Here is a 17,403-nt window from a genome sequence, read left to right as displayed (position 1 = left end):
CAATTCAGTGGCAGATTCTCCAAAGCTTTTCTTAGAAAGCCATGGATGTCATACACACACACAGAGGATCAAAAGTCAATGAGATCAAGCACTGTAAACTAACCCAGGTGAMAAGACAAGGCAACAAATGCTGTTAGCCAAGCAAGCACTGCAGACTGCTTCCTAAGTTATCAACAAATGCTTTGTTTGCACCTCTCCCTCTTATTCTGCATGCAAGAAATCTTATCAAACATGTTTTTATCTTGACAATTAAATCGCTTAGGCAGTCTGCTCTATTTAATCTTTATTACATTCTAATTAGCCTTGCAGAACCTAGCACTGCTCTCCTGAGAGCTGGTTCCCTCGTGAAGTCCCTGCCAAAACAATACCCATGACACCCTCAATTTCTCTGCACAAGGACAGCCAGTGCCTTTTGGTGTCAACTCAAGTCATCACTTGTTTGCTGCAACAGACATGCTTGTATCCCATCTGTTGTCCCTATGGGCTACAGCAACACTCTGCTGCAAAAAAAGCAATGCCTTGAGGAAAGGGGCTGTGTCAGAGAGCAGGGGAAAAACATCCTTTGAGAGTGTCAAACCGATCCCCCCTGACCTCAACACACCATCAGGTCTCATTTCACAGGCAATAAAGGGTTCATTYGTACGTTGACTGCTTTCTTGGCCAACATGCGAGAAACTGAACAAGGAGCTTCCACAAGCAAAGGGAAAATCTGCTACATCTAATGCTAAAAAGGAAGAAACTTCTGCTGGCGTATGCATCAGGGGTTACAGTAGCTCTCACACAGGCAAGGTCTAGGGCTCCTTTTGTAAGGATCCCCAGGTTTCTCCCAACAGTGAGGCAATAACTCAGAGCTGCTGGTACATCTTAAAACCACTGCCTGCATATTTGACAGAAGCGTAATGACTCCTGTTCCACATCAGGAGCAAAGGTAAGAAAACCTTGGATGGGATTCACGGAGAAAGCCAAGATGATGTAACCAAATAAGTTTATTATAGAAACCCTTGGAAACAAGTTCTGACCCCCAGTCAAGGTGGGGAATTTGGGACTAGGAAACCATTGCAATGTGCAGTTTGTCTTCACTGACTCAAAACAACTTCTGAAACAAAACAGACAGTATTGTACAGTCAAGCCTCAACAGAAAAGTGCTTGGACAGATATCGTGTTCTCCTAGACCATCCCACAACCTCTAAGGTATTAACAGCATATTCAGAGCGTTAACCAAGCAGGCATACTGATACCAGCCAGCCCAGAGGCATTCGTATGGAGCAGGCAAGAGCCAAAGTACCAGAGCGCCTGCTGGTGGCACCAACTGCCTGGCACATCGGACTGAGCTGCTTGGTTCAGTGGGGCTAACTAGTGCTCCCAGCATGTTTCTGCACTCACACAGAACATCCTCAACAGCTAGACTGAATCTTCATAGAATGTCTTTGCCATGGCATGTGCAACTTTCACAACCTTCTTCTCCTTGGCATCCGGGCCCATGTTGCTGCGGGCTAGTTTAATCCAATACTGCTCTGTCCTGGACAGATAGTCTGCTTGTTTCTCATCACGCTGAACAGATGGGTGCTGCTCTTCTCCTAGTATACAATGGAAAGGAGACAGAAAGAGAGGTCACAAACAGCTAATGAAGGCAAGCTGCTCTTCCATGTGTCAGCCCAGCCGAGGCTACGCTTCAGCCAATGTGTTTAAATGTAATAGCTTAAAAATCTATCAGTGGCCGAGGCAACTTCTCTTGTGCCCTGAGAATACTGTACCATTACAACTTCGTTTCTGCTGAAAAACACTCAGCTGGCTGACATCTAACTGCCTTTTCAAAATAAAAGGACAAAGAAAATGATTATTATAAAAAAACCCTTCTTTAATTCCAGCTTAAAAAAATGTCTCTCATCCTATCTATGCAGAGGTCACACACTGCTGTGACAGTCAACCTCAATTCTGCCATGCTGCACCCCTGAATGCAAAGCAGTGCTTTAAGCACAGGGCAAGCAAATTTCTAATCTCAAACAAGGATGCATTTGGGTAACTGTTGGCAAATTGCTTAAAGTCTTTGTACAGCATTCTTCACCTACAGACGACAAAGGACAAATTTCTCTTTCACATGAGGCTTGCCATAGACTGACATTAGTAAAAACACTACTATGTCATCCAAATTCAGCTGCCTTTGCATATTGAAAAATACCAATAAGCTCAAGTCAGCATTAAAATAAACTGGCTTGTGTTGCTAATTCRGTGTAGGTGGGACTCCCAAATTCTGAAACCATGTTAAATTCAAAGACAAGCCAATGAGGCCTTCCAGGCTGACAGCCAAACCAGCAGGTACTGTACCAAAAAACATTAATATGAAAAAAGAAATTAATCTTAACCATTACCTTCCTCATCTTCACTCTCCTCTTCAGAGCTCTCCTCTTCCTCTTCCCCTCCCTCTGCACCTTCCGTATCATCCTCTTCATCCGATTCCGACTCCTCTAGCCATTCTTGTGCTTCTGTGATGAGAAAAACAGATAAAAGAAATAATAACAAATTGTTTTCCATGGAAAACCTCCTATACATGGAACTGCCATGGAGGGATTTTCTCTCTCATTGAACTTCTAGTTTCTGCCACTGACTTCCATTATGGATTCAAAATATTACCTAACTTCAAACAACCTCAATTTCCTCATCTGAGACATGGGAACGGCCAAGGTTCACTCCTTTGGGCACAGTGACGGCAAGTGACTGGTTTGTAGGTTCAACGTAAATCTGCAAGGACTGAAAACGAGTCCAAGCAGTTCAGACCTCATCTTTGCTACAGGCTCCTTGGGTAACCACAGCAAATCATGTTGTCACCTGTGAAATAGCAGTAACAGCACTAGGCAGTCCAGAGCCAAGCAGATAGGAATATGAAAAATTCATGAAGGCATTCAGATATTAAGATCATTAGCAGGGGAGAGCAGAAGGAGGACATACAGACAAACCTATAATAAAGAATCATTTATGGCTCTTCCATTCCAAGTACTGCCAGCTTACTGCATCTATGTACCCCAATGCAACCTGTTCACACCACAGACCTCATTCACAGAGCTATTTTTACAGTGCTTGGAGCAGTTACGACATGTTTCTTATTTAATTGCCTGCTGCTGCTGTGTGCGGAGCCAGACTCCCCTAGTCTGACTGTACTAGTCACATGAAGAAAGCTCTGGGACAAGCACAGCAGCAACCTCTGTGGAGTGATCAGAAAGTACTTTTTCCCTACACACACAGCCTACAGCAGCCTTTGACAGTTCAATATTGCTTAGTCTACCAAGACAGATATTATCACTCAGGAAAGAGGCCATTCCTTGATATTTTACTAAGATGATTTGCCAAATCCTCGATCTTCAGCTTCCAAATCCAGAGAGCATCTTGTTTTTTCTCCTCTATTCTACCCCTTACAGTGAGCTTTCAGGCACAGGGTAGGAGGCAGAGAAGATTTTCTAGATTCTGTACTGGCAGTTGTCCAAGAACAGTTCAGAGATTTGGGATGTCAGCATTTATCGCACTTCTGCATTTCCCCTGCATTTTGCTCACTACACAGTCTCTCCCAAGGCTTTTGTCAGTCTCTGGCTAATGCCCATATGCTCTGCAGTACCTGGACCCTCACCTGGGTAGGCATGAGCAGGCAAGAGCATGCATCTTTCCTCTGCTGAGTGGACAAGAGCACAGCAGAGGTTATATCCTGCCACTAGTGAATGAAGACACTCTGTTTTCATGTCTTGGTTTTCAAAGCAAACAGATCAGAGCTGGCTCCCTACACTGGGAGGGCAAAGCCCTGGACCAGGCAGCCTTCTGCAGTGACCGTGACCATAAGACACCACATATCACAAATACTCCCCAGCTTCTTTCTGTCAAGAAAGTACCACTATTCAATGGCTCATCGTCACCCTTAGAGAAACCTCCCTAGGTTGTTTTCTAAAATACAGGACTGCTGGAAACCACATCCTGATGGATGCTATGTTCAAGGCACAGAGAGATCCCACACTAGAACTTACTTGGATCCATCTCCACTAAAACTTTCCATTCCTCCATTTTGTGCAGGTCGATGCTGTAGAGGTCACTGAGGGTGAATTGCCGATCGCCCACCTCAAACATTCCCCCATACACATARAGAATTCCATGCTTCACAGCCAGCATGGCATTTGAACGTGGGCATGGTTCCACTTGTTGGCCCAAAGCTCCATCTTCCTCCTCCTCCTCCTCTGATTCAGACCTCTGTCTCTCTTCTGCAGGCCCAGAGATCACTTGCTTGATTGTCATGACAGTCCCATCTTCTGCCACGACCTCTTTGACTATCTCCACTGGGCCTTGTGGAGGCTGCTTCTCCGTTTCATCTCCTGCCCCCTCTGCCTCAGCTTGTCGGCCACGTCTTCGTTTCCTCTTCTCTGACTTTGGTCCCTGTTAATAGGAAAAGGTAACAACATGAGACTGGGTGTGACTGTGTGCAGCTAACATGTACCGCACCTAACAATGCTATGGACGCTACTGGGAGGGAGGTGGGAGAATTCAATCATTTTTCACTATGATTGTAAATCTCAGGTAACAGATGCAAACTCCTACAAAGCATGAACTTCTACCAGCCAAAAAACAAAGGACAGTGAAACCCATGGAGAACCCATGGTGTGAAGCTGCTGCCACTGTTAATGGTATCACGGTCTGGAGAGAAGGAAAACAGCTTTTTTGCTCTGTCTTCCAGGCACGTGCGCACACACACACACACACACACACACACAGTCTCTCTCTCTCTCTTTGTCCACCAGTCTGTGATAGGAGTAAAAGAAAATAACCCACCATTTTGTGAAATCAAAACAATTGCTGGGTGCTAAATTACAGTGCATTACCAGGAAGCACTCCAGGTCTTCAAAGTACTGTATGAAGGGCTGGAAAACAGTTGGCTAGGAAGTCAAAAGCAAACACCTGAGTGGATGTTTGTCTGTTATTATGTGATTGACTTCTCCTTTTTGAGAGCAAACCCAGAAACAGTGGAGGTGGAAAGAACGAAGTTCAACCAGGTCATTTACACCTCGCTTCCTACTTGAGAACAGTTCAAACAAAGATAAAGATCTGAGGGCCGTATTTCTGAAGTTCTTATGAGCCAAGGGTTAATATTTCATCTCCTCTAGCAGCTCATCGACAAGAGGAAATCAGAGTTTTCTTGATCCCAATGCAATACAAGATCTTTTCACAGTAGCTTCTACCTAACTAGCTCACATCAAACTTACACATCTGACCTGGAGCTGGCCTGCAGTAAAACTCCGTAACTATGTTTTCACATTGCCTTGTTTCATTCAGCATTACACAACAGGGTGCATGCAGCTTGAGCCAGGGAACAAGGGCAGCATAAAGGTAGAGAATTCAGTTGGTCTGGAAACAAAAAACCCACGCACATTCCCACCTTCATGCATTTCCCCCTCTCCAAAATTAGCTGGTCACAAACCAAAGCAGCAACCACACCTGGTGGCTCGGCTTCTTGAGMAGCCCAAGTTATTGGAGATACAGACTTGCTCCTGGGGAAGCCCACTGCAGCACAGTTGCACGGGGCCCAAAAGGGCCCAGAAAAAGGACGTGTTTCAGAGAATCAAGGAGGATGAACTGAAGACATTTATATTATATTCAAAACGTGACCTTAAGCTGTCCAGGAAACCAGCGATTTTTCCCCATATCGTAGAGATAAATATCATTGAAGAAGTCTCCTTCAATGCTCTCTTCCTCTTCCTCATCATGCACACCTCCAAACAGAAGGGAGCGGTTATTGGGACTGATCGCCACGGAGAAGCCAGACCTGGGAGCAGGTTTCACTCCGGAGGGGTTGAGCCGACTCCATGCCCACTTGTCTGCTAATAGATAAAAGGAAACATGAGCATCAGCAAAGTGGAACCTTGAACCTTGATCATTTTCAAATATTCCAGGGCCCCTCAGTTCTCCATCCGTCTTTCCAAGTATCTCAGCAGCCCATTCTGGACACTCTCAGAACTGCAGAGCGTACCTTCAACAATAACATTAATAGAATCACTTGCAYTTGCACTTCAAGCACTCAGCTAACTTCTACATCCCTCTACCTACAGAAAGCAGTTGTGTCTTCAATAAAAGCAAATGCAGAGAGCTATCTTCAGGGAGTGCTTTCTGGAGGAAGGAGATGGGCCTCTTAAAAGATGTATGTACCTTTACAAGAGGGTGGAGTTCACAATGGGACTGATTATAGAGATATTATAATTCCAAGGAAAGATAACCTGGTTACACCCCTGCGATTCACCCCACACCAATTCCCTCCACAGGTCCCTTCTACCAGAGCACCTGATCTGCCAAATTGCACCACTGCCTTAACATCAAGAATAAGCGCAAAGTCCATTGTAAGGAGGCCCAATTACACTTAAAAGGAGAACTCAATGGCAGAAGAAAGCTTGTGCCTCAAGCCCTCTACTCTGGCTCCAGACCCTTCTACTGGGGATTTAGAGCAAATCCCTAAAATGCAGGTTGGGGAAAGCACATGCACTGGCTAAGAACTGCATGCTTCTGAAGGAACCGCCACTTCAACAACATAAACTATAAATAGGACATAATGCAGGGAGGCTCTGGAATCCAAGCAATATATGTGACCAACCCTCCTTCCCAATTCCCTCTTCARTGCTGTCAGGTCTAAAGATATCAGTCACAATTTTAACATTTTAGAAATTGAGCTCAAAGAAGATTGCCCCATCCCCTTAGCCAAGGACAGAATACAACTCTCTCTTAAGGAAAGAGATGGTGTAATTTCTGTTTCTGGGGACAATCACACATGGAGAAAAACAAACAAAAAAACCTCACTGCTGATAATTTCCCTGTATTAGATAATCTCATGAGATCACTTCCCACTCTTGTCTCTTAGAGTCTATAAATGAATGATCAYTACCAAACAGACCTTGTCAGGAACAGGAATTTCCATAGTGTGGGAAATTCTGCAATCCCAAAGATTTTTTGTTGTGAAATAGAAAAGCAACAATCAAAATTTCCCAGAGAAGAGGAACTTTAAAATGTTTTTTTAATTCCCTCCCACACCAACATCAAAAAAAACCCTAAACACCATTTCCTGTAGTTTTTCTGAAGCTGCCTGAGCAGGCCAGAGCTCCTCACATAGTTATGCAAGGAGCCTGGAAATCCTCCACTCCATCGCAGCCTATCCCAGGATCAGYGGAAAGCATCAACACAGACAATGTTTTGAGCTAAGAGTGATTCTCCAGCAAAATTACACCCAACCTTCCTCCAGCAGCACTGCCTTTTCCTCACAGAAGTTTCTAAACCAGCTTGATTCCCCCAGGTGTTTCGCTGTGTCAGAGCCACCGTCTACTTCAGCTCTGAAATCAAGTCCCCTGGAGCTGGAAACCATGACTCTCCCTACAGGCTTCAGCCAACCAGCAAGCTTTGCTCAGCAAGGCAGGGACAGCCTCAATCTTTTCAGGTCTGCCAAACGCACAGCGAAAAGGAGACAGAACTGCTGTGGGCTCTACAGCGTACCACAGACAAAAGCGCCTTTTTTCCTCCCATTTCCCTTTACAGAGCACAGTGTTGAACATACATTCTGCCTGCATATATGATGGGGAAAGGCCTATCTTCTTTCACTAGCATGCAAAACTAGAAAGGAAGAAAAAATTCCTCTAGTATCCCTCTGCAACTGCCTTTTCCTTCGCCCTAGCTCCCCTTTCTAAATTAGGGTCATGGTGTGCAAATACATTTAACTATTCCCAGGAAGGAAGAAGTATTTAAATCATCTCATGTGCTATGCTTAGCCCCAAAGCAAATTCCAGGACACAGGGCTTTTCACTATTAGGAAAGACTTGTTCTGGGTTTTGGTTTTTTTGGTCTGCTAACCAAAGGAGAGAGGGAACTTGTATTCGCAGTCCTGCAGCATCACCTCCAGAACAGCCCTCCTAGTTCAGATGGTAGCAGCCTACCTTCCTCCATGTCTGAGCCTCCAGTCTTCAGCAGGAACATATCTGCATGCAGTGTGCCCTTGTCAACATCTTTCTTAATTCTCTGCAAAGAAGGCAAAGACAGGAATACTCAATGAAGCTGCTTCAATGGATCAAAATGCAGGGGCCCTAGCCCTTCAGGGCTTGGGAAGTCACCCACATCAGAATGGTGATATGTGCCATTCTTAACTCACTACCCCATGGATTAGCCTAATCACAGCCTGAATTTGTACATTCTCAGACTGAAAAAGCCAGCACAGTAACTGCCTCTTGGGGGAAAGGAAAAAGCACACAGATCGCCACACTGCTGTTCTGGAGCATCAGGCAGCTCTCAATCGCAGCATCAAACCAGAGCTACATCCTGTGCTGGCAGCAGTATAGAAGTTACTGAGCAATTCGAATGCCCCAGGAGGGAACGGAACAAGTCAGAATGGACAACTGGAGGCTGCTGTCTCACAACCTTCATACATGCCTGGCTCAGCCCCATCCTACAAGAGAGCAGTGGGAAAGGCGTAACAAACCATAATTAGCTTCCGCCTGTGATACTCCAGAGCCTCCCTCCACTCAGTGCTTGTTGGGGTGCAACACATACCCTGGGACTCGGAGCCATATGAAAACTGCAGGATGCARTTTAAGGGCATGAATTTTGGCATCCAGGGAAGAAAAGAAAATTGTCGCAGGCGGAAAAACTGGTTTTTTTAGAGAAGCAAAAAAGGATGGGTAGTATCAAGGAAACAGGAGACCCAAGCTTCCGCTTTTTACTCTGCCATGGAGAGTATCAGGAGACATGTAAAATCTGTGCTTCGACTCCTCTATCTGTGAGGAGAGCTCCGTGGAAGTGGCCCACGAAAACTCTCCATAGGGCTTGCAAGGCTCTCTGAGATTCTGCCCCTGAACACCAAGCAGAAGCTCAGAGTGTCTGTGTGGTATCACTTGCAGGACCCAAGCTTAATCACAGATCTGTGCTTAGCAGACTTTCAGCCCCTGCCACCTCCTCATTTCTATCCCACTRCAAGAGCAGAGGTGACAGTGCTCACTCTTGACACCACAGTCTGTCTTTTTTAGCATTCAAGTCCCCAAGAAGCCTTAAGCAGCAGTTCTCTCTGCTGGACAGAAACAGAATAGAAGCCCCACTTCCACCCCTACTACAGGCAACAGCAAGACACCAGCAAGAGCAGGATCAAGCCTCGGTTGAGCTAATTAAATGCATCATTTTAAACACAATTTTCCTCTGCTCCTTTCACTGTAAGCCCCTGTACTCCAGTGCTCATAGCAACATGCAGTATATGAAAGCAGTGCTATGCAACACTACCGTAGGAGGTCTTTTAATAATGTCATTATCCACCCATCCTTCATGCAGAGCTCCTACTTCCTTGTAATTCCCATCCTCCTGGGGGTGATGGCATTGCTATGCTGCGTAGCAGCTGCCAGGATGCAGGCAGTGGATCCCRGCAGAAGCTGGGGAGTGAGACCAGCACATGGGAAGGAGCAGGGCTTGGCTGCACCTGGGAGTACACCACTACAGTGATGGCCTGTTCCTGCTGCACAGACAYACCCAGCCCAACACCCTGCAGTTGGCAGGTTCTGCTGCTGTARGGTGTTTTGTTGTGCTGTTATTGCAGGGCCCAATATTGAAACTCTTAGGAAAGAGAGAGGCAGAGAGGAAAAGGAAACAAAATGCGTTTGGGGTGCATCCAAGACTAACTTGGATGATGCTGAAGAGGCCCATGGAAAGCCAGTAATGAAGCACCAGAGTAAACGGAGGAACTCTGCTCTCAGTGCAGCAAAAGGGAAGATTTTGCTAAGTCAAGGACTGAAGTCTGTCCTTATAGCTGTGCTGGGAATTTTTTTGTTTGTCTTCTTGCTCTCCACATGTCCCTTTACCTCCCTGTTATCACACTGAAAAACACACTCTGCAAGACAGGATGTTTATGATGGAGGAATCCTTTTCTGTGCTACCACTTCAAAGAGGTCAACAACTGCCTTATTTTACCTACAGTTCCTGAGCAACCAAACCTCAGGCTCACCAGGGACAGCAGACCTGTAGGAAAGAACATCAGCAGCAGTCTTATCTTCTGAAGAAGGGGATATACAGAGATGACTACTTGGAGGAATCCCAWGGGTTAGGGCCCTAGAAGGAAGGGGGGTCCAAAAGAGTTGGTTCATATTCAAGCATCACTTCCTCCAAGCTCCAGTGGTGCATCCCTAGGAGTAAGAAGTCAAGTAAAGGGGGCAGGAGACCTGCATGGATGAGCAAGCAGCTCCTGGCAAAAAACTCAAACAGAGCAAGAGAATACACAAAATGTACAAGAAGGGATAGGCTACTCGAGAGGAATATAGGAATGCTGTCAGTGTATGCAGGGATGTGATGAGGAAGGCTAAGGCCTATTTGACGGCCCACCCAAGTAAACAGCTGTCAGAGATGGATGGAAAGAAAAGGAGGAGGAACGCAAAGAAGAAGGGAGGGGCAGGGAGCTTTGCATCTTATAGCTTTGAAGGCACCCCAATAATTGCCAAGTGCCTGCCTGCTCACCATACAGCAAATGGTGTTTGCTTCCTCCCCAGTCCCAGGTAGGTTCCAGCATGTCCTTAAACGCTAGATCCAGTACATATATGTATGTATAGAGGACACACAGGGTGAAGGGTGCAAAACGTAAGTGTCAAGCATAGTACAATGAGCACAGTGTGCATGAAGAGGGAAGAAATAACATATACCAAGAGAGCTGCCGGCTTCAGTACCATACAAGCTGTGAGAAATAACTGCATTATTTTTCTCCTGAAAACCACACAGTTCCCTGTAGTAAATATACTGCGCATGCAATATGACAAAGCTTCTTGGGCTGAGAAAACCCCAATGAGGTGGAGTGGGTGTTAGCTATTTGTTGTCGAAGAGATGCCTGTATTCTCCAACTCACTCTGGCTCAAAAGCAGACACTCCACCAGCAAGCAGCGTACTGCTGCTGGAGAGCACAGAGCAATATTCCCCAAACCCAGCACACCTAACTGCCCTAAGCAAATCACTCCATCCATTGCAAGGGGCTCCTGTTCCCACCCATTCTTCTTGCCYGGAAGTTCCAGATGTTTGCTTTCAAGCTCAAAACTCGTTTGGACACCCACAGTCTATCGTTTGCRCATGCACATAAACTAAGAAGCTAGAAGAGCTTTGCAAATTTTAACTAAAAAGCTCCAGTAACGGACATTTATCACTTCTCAAACTGCAAGGAAATCGAGGCATGAAGAGCTGTTCTTGAGAGAAACAGGACTGCCACAATTCCCCACTTATAACTGCTAAACGTGCTTAATAAAARAGAACAACAGTAGCCAAATATATCCAATTAATAGAAGCCCTTAGCAGGCAGAACTGCAGAGCAAACCTTTCCTGCACAACCCTGTAATTCAGACAAACTCTACAGCCTCACCACAAGCAAAATTCTCCCCGCAAAATCTCCTTCAGGGTTGGAAAACTCAGTGCTAATAAATACAAGCTAGTTTACTTGGGTATGCAAAAGCCTCACACACATGTAGTGCTGGCCCTCCCCTGGCTTGCAGCCTGCATCCACCTGCAAGATAGAGCAGCATTAGCCTCCGACAGCTCCCCGCTGCATTCAGTGCTCCAGTCAGGCACAGCGCGCTCACGTTGCCTAGCAATGGAGAGGTCTCTTTGCTTTACACAGCCAAAAATGCAGCTTGCTGCAGTGAGCCCCATCCCCAGCAGGAGAAATGAGTGAGGATACATTTAAGATCAGCAGAAGAACAAGTCTGAGCTCYTTGCAGGCTTCAGAGGGAGAAGAGCAGAATGCTTAGGCAGAGCTGACATCCCCTTCTGCAGAAGATAACAGAAGTTACCATTATCGTTTCTAGGCTGAACATGAAACAGATGAACACAGGGACACTGCTGTGCTAAGAATCATACGTTTTAAAATATCAGGCATGTTACTGTCAAATTGTACAKCAACATCTCATCTTAGTCACACTCAGGACTGTAAAGCTCAGATTTACTTTTTCACCATTTGCACTMCAGCTGTTCACCAGCTGAATTTCATCATCCTAAGTCAGCGATGTCTAGCGGCTTGCACAGGCAAATGCACATCTGGGTACCAGGGCTCTTGCCCTGGCTCTGTCCACAAACTCCTGAGGGCATGAGACAAGTCACTTGATCTTTTCTGCCTCCATTCAGCCATGAAAGAGGCTCTGTCAATTCAGGTTTCCCTTAGGATTACAAAAGCAACTCAGCTGAGCGCCTGGACTAAAACAACTATCTGCAGGTCACATGCCGGGGAATTTAGCAACATGGACTAACAGACATTACTGAAAGTGACCCTCCATGCTCAGTTCTGCACGCAACTGCAGCAAAGCAAAGCACAGACCAAACCTCCTCCCTCTCTTTTGCCTTCCCCGCTTGTTGATTAGACTGAAGATAGGAAGATGGATCCCTTGACCAGGAAACGTCTCTGGCTGCAAGCTGGTATTGCTGCTCAGGCTTTATGGAACACTAGCAGCCAGCCTGGTACAAAGATGTCTAGAATCCCACCCATAACTATGAATCCTCTGGGCTTACATCTCTTTTTGCCCTAGACAGCATGTATTACACCACAGGACAGAGCTATTCCAGTACAGTACTTCAAAGCACATCTACAAGGGCTAAGGGGACCACAGAATGAAATGCAACAGAACAGCCTGCTGCAAGAAAGTGGCCCTGCCACCATGCAGCTCTCATCCAGCAATGTGATGGCCACATCACGCCCTGATACTAAAATAGAGCAGCGATTATGCTTTCCACCTCTCTTCTCTCTAGACCAATTCAGAGACATGCACTCTGTGCATGCTAGCACAGAGCAGGTTGGCTTCAGGAGGCCTCCACACAAATCTGCACTCTTTCTACAGCACATGCAACTCAGTGCTGCCTCTCATTAGAAGAGGAGCCTCTACATGATGTGCTGAATGGTGCTTTGCTTGCACACCTGCCTGGTTACATATGCTAGAGCCCAAAGATATTTTTGTAACACTCCTCATTGTAGCATTTGCCTCTCTAATGCAGACAAGGAGCAGGTCTCTGCAGACCAATGCCTCTGTGGTCTGTACACAAGTTTATAAACGAAAAAGCTCAGCTCCGTAACCATCCATAAGCAGAGAGATAAAGAGAATTAAATAACTACATATTAATGAAATTGTACTTTTACTAGAGGGTCTAATCCTTGCTGAATAAATTTCCAGGACCACACTAAAAATTTGTCACCTCTGCATCTCAAGAAAGCTGCACAGAAAATTCTGTCCAGTGCTTTGGTCAGTTTGCAGCAGAGATGCACCTCTCCTGCCTGAAAATGAAGTTGTGCTGCAGAAGATACAAGTAAAGCCTTGGCTGGTAATGGCACATCAGAAAGCAGCAGACTCAGCTCTCTATATTACAAAGAGAATAAATTCAAAACTGCCAAAACATCAGGCCTGGGCCTGAGAGTCCAAAACAGGAGTGGCTATTTTAATCTAAAAGCTGCTCTGAGTTGGAGATGAATTGCATCCAGCTCTTAGCCTTGCTCAGGGCCCTGCATAAAGGCTGAGGGCTTGTTTGTCACAGCAAAAGCTGAAGGCCTTTTGCTCTCTCYTGTCCCTTCTACTTTCTTCTGCTCTCCTGTCCCTTCTGCTCCTCTTTTATTACCTCAAACCAACCCAGAGCAGTGCAACAGAGCATACCCTGCTGAAGCAAAATAGAACCTACTGCAAACATGCATTAACTTTTATATTTCCATGGGCCACAGTGTGCACCTGAAAGSCAGGACCTTTCTGCAGCATAAGAGATCCACATCTAGCATGCAGCTTTCTCCCATCCTCAGGAATGAGGAGCAGGACAAAGCCCATTCAGGTAGAAAATTCTCTGTGTTTTTACTGCTGTTTAACCAAATGCACATCTGAGGAGATAGAGCCCTTAGCACAGGCCGTGAGGAGGCACGAATGCTTCTAAATATACAATCTTCTCTCTCCTTTCCCTCCTTTTCTTCTTTGTTCATTTATTCAGATCAGAAGAACAACGCGTCCTCCTCCCCCAGTGACACGCTGCTGGAAGCAATGCCTCTCCACTGAGACAGTAGCAGCAGGATCTGGGTCTTCTGTCTGCATTCACAACGTTAAAAGCTTTTGCAGAGCCTTTTGCTCAATGAAATATTTACTTCCTCCCTCCCAGCACGGAGACAGGGATACTTGCTCAATGAGGACATATGGTCTAAAGGGCTCTCCAGTATAAATTACCATGACTAAAAAAGCAAGAAGCAGAACAGAGGAAGCCTGGTGCTCATCAGAAGTCATCTTTGGCTTATTGAGTTTGTTAACTGGTGCCGTTTCCTTAACCCTTTCAGCGATGCAAGAAAAATGCAAGTTTTCTGGCAACTACTGCTTTTAAGCTGCAAGTGCTGGAATGTGGCCCAGTAATGTCTGAAAATGCTTTAAGCTGGCAATAACCATCACTGTTGCCATCACAGTTGCTCATTCCTGCCTCCATGATGTCACCTCCTTATRTCAGACTGTATTAGCAGGGAAAGTATTCCTTTTAACCCATTGTAAACCAATATTCATTTTAACCAAAATATTCATTCCAACCATTGAATTTTAATCTAACCAAGATCAGCTCCTTGAAAACCCCACAACTGCGTGAACATTTGGGTCAGTACAAAGGGATAATCAGGGGGCAAGGTACCTCTTCTGGTGGCAACAGAGGTTCACAGTAGCCTGAGCCCTCCCGTGCAAAACAATCCAAGGGCACAGTTCCACAGTCGTTTCAAGCTGGWACATCCACAGGCTAACATGGAAAGGGCACTTTGGTAACCAGTGTTTTCTGGACATCTGGCAGCTGTCTGACATGCAGAAACTATTACACTGTCAGTCAGAGCAGCAGTTAGTTATGTGATGAGCTCATCAAGCCTTGCGCTGGAGACAAGGTTTGCGTAACTGGGCACATGGAAGCAGCAGAACAGAGATTTCAATTTTACTTTCCTAAACTAAGCATTTTGGCCTCTCCAAGCAGCCAAAACATAAGACCCGACAACCAACACAGATCAAGACCATTACATTGGTCATATTTAAACAATTCGAGTTTTTCACTGTAGCCCTTTAGCTTTCTTCACATCAACTGTTTTGTTTGGCATCCAGGAAATAACACATTAGCTTACCACCTACCTGTTTGGAATAGCCCCCATAGATGATTATGCTGCCCTCAGGAGTGGTAACCATTTGACATCCAGATCTTGGAGCAGGCCCAATCCCAGAAGGAGCCAGTCTGCTCCATGTGAAGGAATCCAGGTTGAAGGCGTACACATCATTGTAATAGATGTAATCTCTAGGGAGAGTAAATTGGCACACCAGAGGTTTTTACAATGGCTGCCATTTAGGATGGGATAAAACATCACCTTCAAGAACAGGACCAGGAAATGGTGCACCACTTTATTCAGCTCCTTGTATTTATGGCCTTCCTTTCTCCCTCTGCAGCCACAGCAATGTCTAAGATTTGCTGGGATGAAGGTTACCACTGTGGTACAACAATATGCATTTGACAAAATTGCTTTAAGCAAGACAGCTCCATTTTATTATTATTTTTTAATCTATGTTATTCCTTATTACAATGGAATTTTCACCAACTCTTTCCAGGAAACACAGTTTCAGGTAATTTAAACAATAACACAAAAGATCAAAATAGATTAGCGCTATGTCTGTTTAAGGAGAAAAACAAAAAAACAAAAAGCCATATCCATGCTCTCTTTCAACTAGCCAACTTATACACAGAATGCTCTGCATACGCTAAACTCCCAAGTATGCAGTCAGCTCTAGGGCAGGCTTTGAAACCTGTGCTGTGCTCCCAGGAACTGCAGTTACGCCACTTATCACCTCCGAGACAACACATAGCTCAGCTCTGTTCACAGCTCCCAGGACAGCATAGCTGTGACCTCCTGTGGTACCTAAGAGCTGAATGGGGGAGATGTTCCTAAGAAGAGAAAGCTCTTTGACAAGGCTCTGAGACCAAAATTGATGTCCTGAGCTTTAGCTATGACATGCACAAGGAACTACTTCGGTCATTAGGTAAGTGCCACAATGGTTTCTTGAACACTTGAAGACTTTAAGTCAAGGTAATTTTTTTTTTTTTTTAAATAAAACTCTAGTTCAGCTCTTGTACTGCTCAGGTTAACCCCTGCATTAAAGCCCAGCTTTCTGCTACTGGTGAAATTCTATCATCTTTGTTACAGAGGATTCAGTACCCCCMGCCATCCTGCAGTAACATACCTTGCGCTTTCATGGAAACCTCCAAAGACAATCAGTTGTCTTTTGCAAGCAACCATTCGATGTCCACTTCTTCCAGAGGGTCCTCCTGATGCCCTGAAAGGCAAAGCAATTACACTTATCAGCAAGGTTCCCCTTCCTATTAGTGTGCCAATCCATTTTAAATTATGTCATGGGCTGCTGGACTGGTTGAGTTCAGCCTCTGTTCATCTGGCACAGAAAATCATAAGGAACTTTTTTGCTTTAATATGTATGTATGCTTTCCTCTAGAACAGTATGTGTGTTCTTCCTGTATTGCTTGGTATTTACAACACAGGCATTTCGCAGTGACAGTTTTATTCCTAGTGATAAGCCATCTAGCCTCTAACAGTACCCAAAGTCTTAAAGTCTTTTCTGCTATGACTCAGGAGGTAATTTTTCAGGAGAGTTTAATGAATAGCAGTTAACTGCTACAATTGCAAGGAAGGCACTCTAGACAGAGATGCTTTCTCTAAGTACCAAGTAAGAGCCAGAGACTGGCTCTGTCATTCACTCTTCTTCAGTGTTTTAGGAATATCACCCTCCATATGCTCTTCACTTACCCTCCTGCAGGTAGGATATAATGTTGAACTAATGAGAATACTTTGTAAATCACTTAGTTTTCCTCACGAACAAAGGTATTGAAACACAACAAGTCATCACTATTATCTTACAGATTAAATAAGCAGATATGTATCACTGTTCCACTCTTGCCAAGCCTTCTTGACCTTTCAGTTAAATGTGCCACTTCCATTTCCAGGAACAAGCCCCAGAACCCCAAATGTCACATCCAAAAGCTTCAGGCAAAGCCATACAGCTGGCAATGACATTCCTGAGAGGCAATAAGGATTCACCTTCCTTTATGTTCACCCACAGTCAGAGCATCACTGGAGATAACAAAAAAACTTCAAGAACTCTCAAAACAGCGACTTCAGGCTCAGCCCAGCCCACACAGAAAACAGGGTTTTTCCTTTGTTTGTTCTTTGCCACCCTGGATTAATCTATCACATTTTCAGTCTCACAGAGGAGTCTACCAAAGCGCAGTTAGCACCACTGAGCTTGGCAAGACTTCTCAAATAGGCAGTGTTAACATGCTCTAAGTGGCTGCAGAATCAGGACCTAAATAAATAAGAAACCAACTCACAGCTGAAAACAACAGCAAAACCTA

General features: G+C 45.1%; 1 protein-coding gene across 2 annotated transcripts in view; it reads right to left on the bottom strand.

Annotated features, from left to right (window-relative positions):
* Nucleotides 1-968: 968 nt before the first annotated feature.
* Nucleotides 969-17,403, bottom strand: part of KLHDC4 (kelch domain containing 4) — a 29,546-nt gene continuing 13,111 nt past the window's right edge. Inside the window, exons 6-12 of one of the 2 annotated variants that reach the window (XM_085310145.1) lie at nt 16,221-16,313; nt 15,123-15,282; nt 7,941-8,022; nt 5,638-5,849; nt 4,008-4,410; nt 2,370-2,483; nt 969-1,577 (exon numbers count right to left, since the gene is read on the bottom strand). In XM_085310145.1, the coding sequence (XP_085166271.1) occupies nt 1,402-1,577; nt 2,370-2,483; nt 4,008-4,410; nt 5,638-5,849; nt 7,941-8,022; nt 15,123-15,282; nt 16,221-16,313 (1,240 nt within the window). In that variant the 3' untranslated portion in view covers nt 969-1,401. The remainder of the gene's footprint in view (nt 1,578-2,369; nt 2,484-4,007; nt 4,411-5,637; nt 5,850-7,940; nt 8,023-15,122; nt 15,283-16,220; nt 16,314-17,403) is intronic. The other variant, XM_085310147.1, reaches the window with a different exon arrangement.

Source organism: Rhea americana, unplaced genomic scaffold (assembly GCF_003343005.1).
Source record: "Rhea americana isolate MKP2758 unplaced genomic scaffold, rheAme1 scaffold_311, whole genome shotgun sequence".
Classification (NCBI taxonomy): Eukaryota; Metazoa; Chordata; class Aves; order Rheiformes; family Rheidae; genus Rhea; species Rhea americana.
This window is presented reverse-complemented; position numbering and strand designations above follow the sequence as displayed.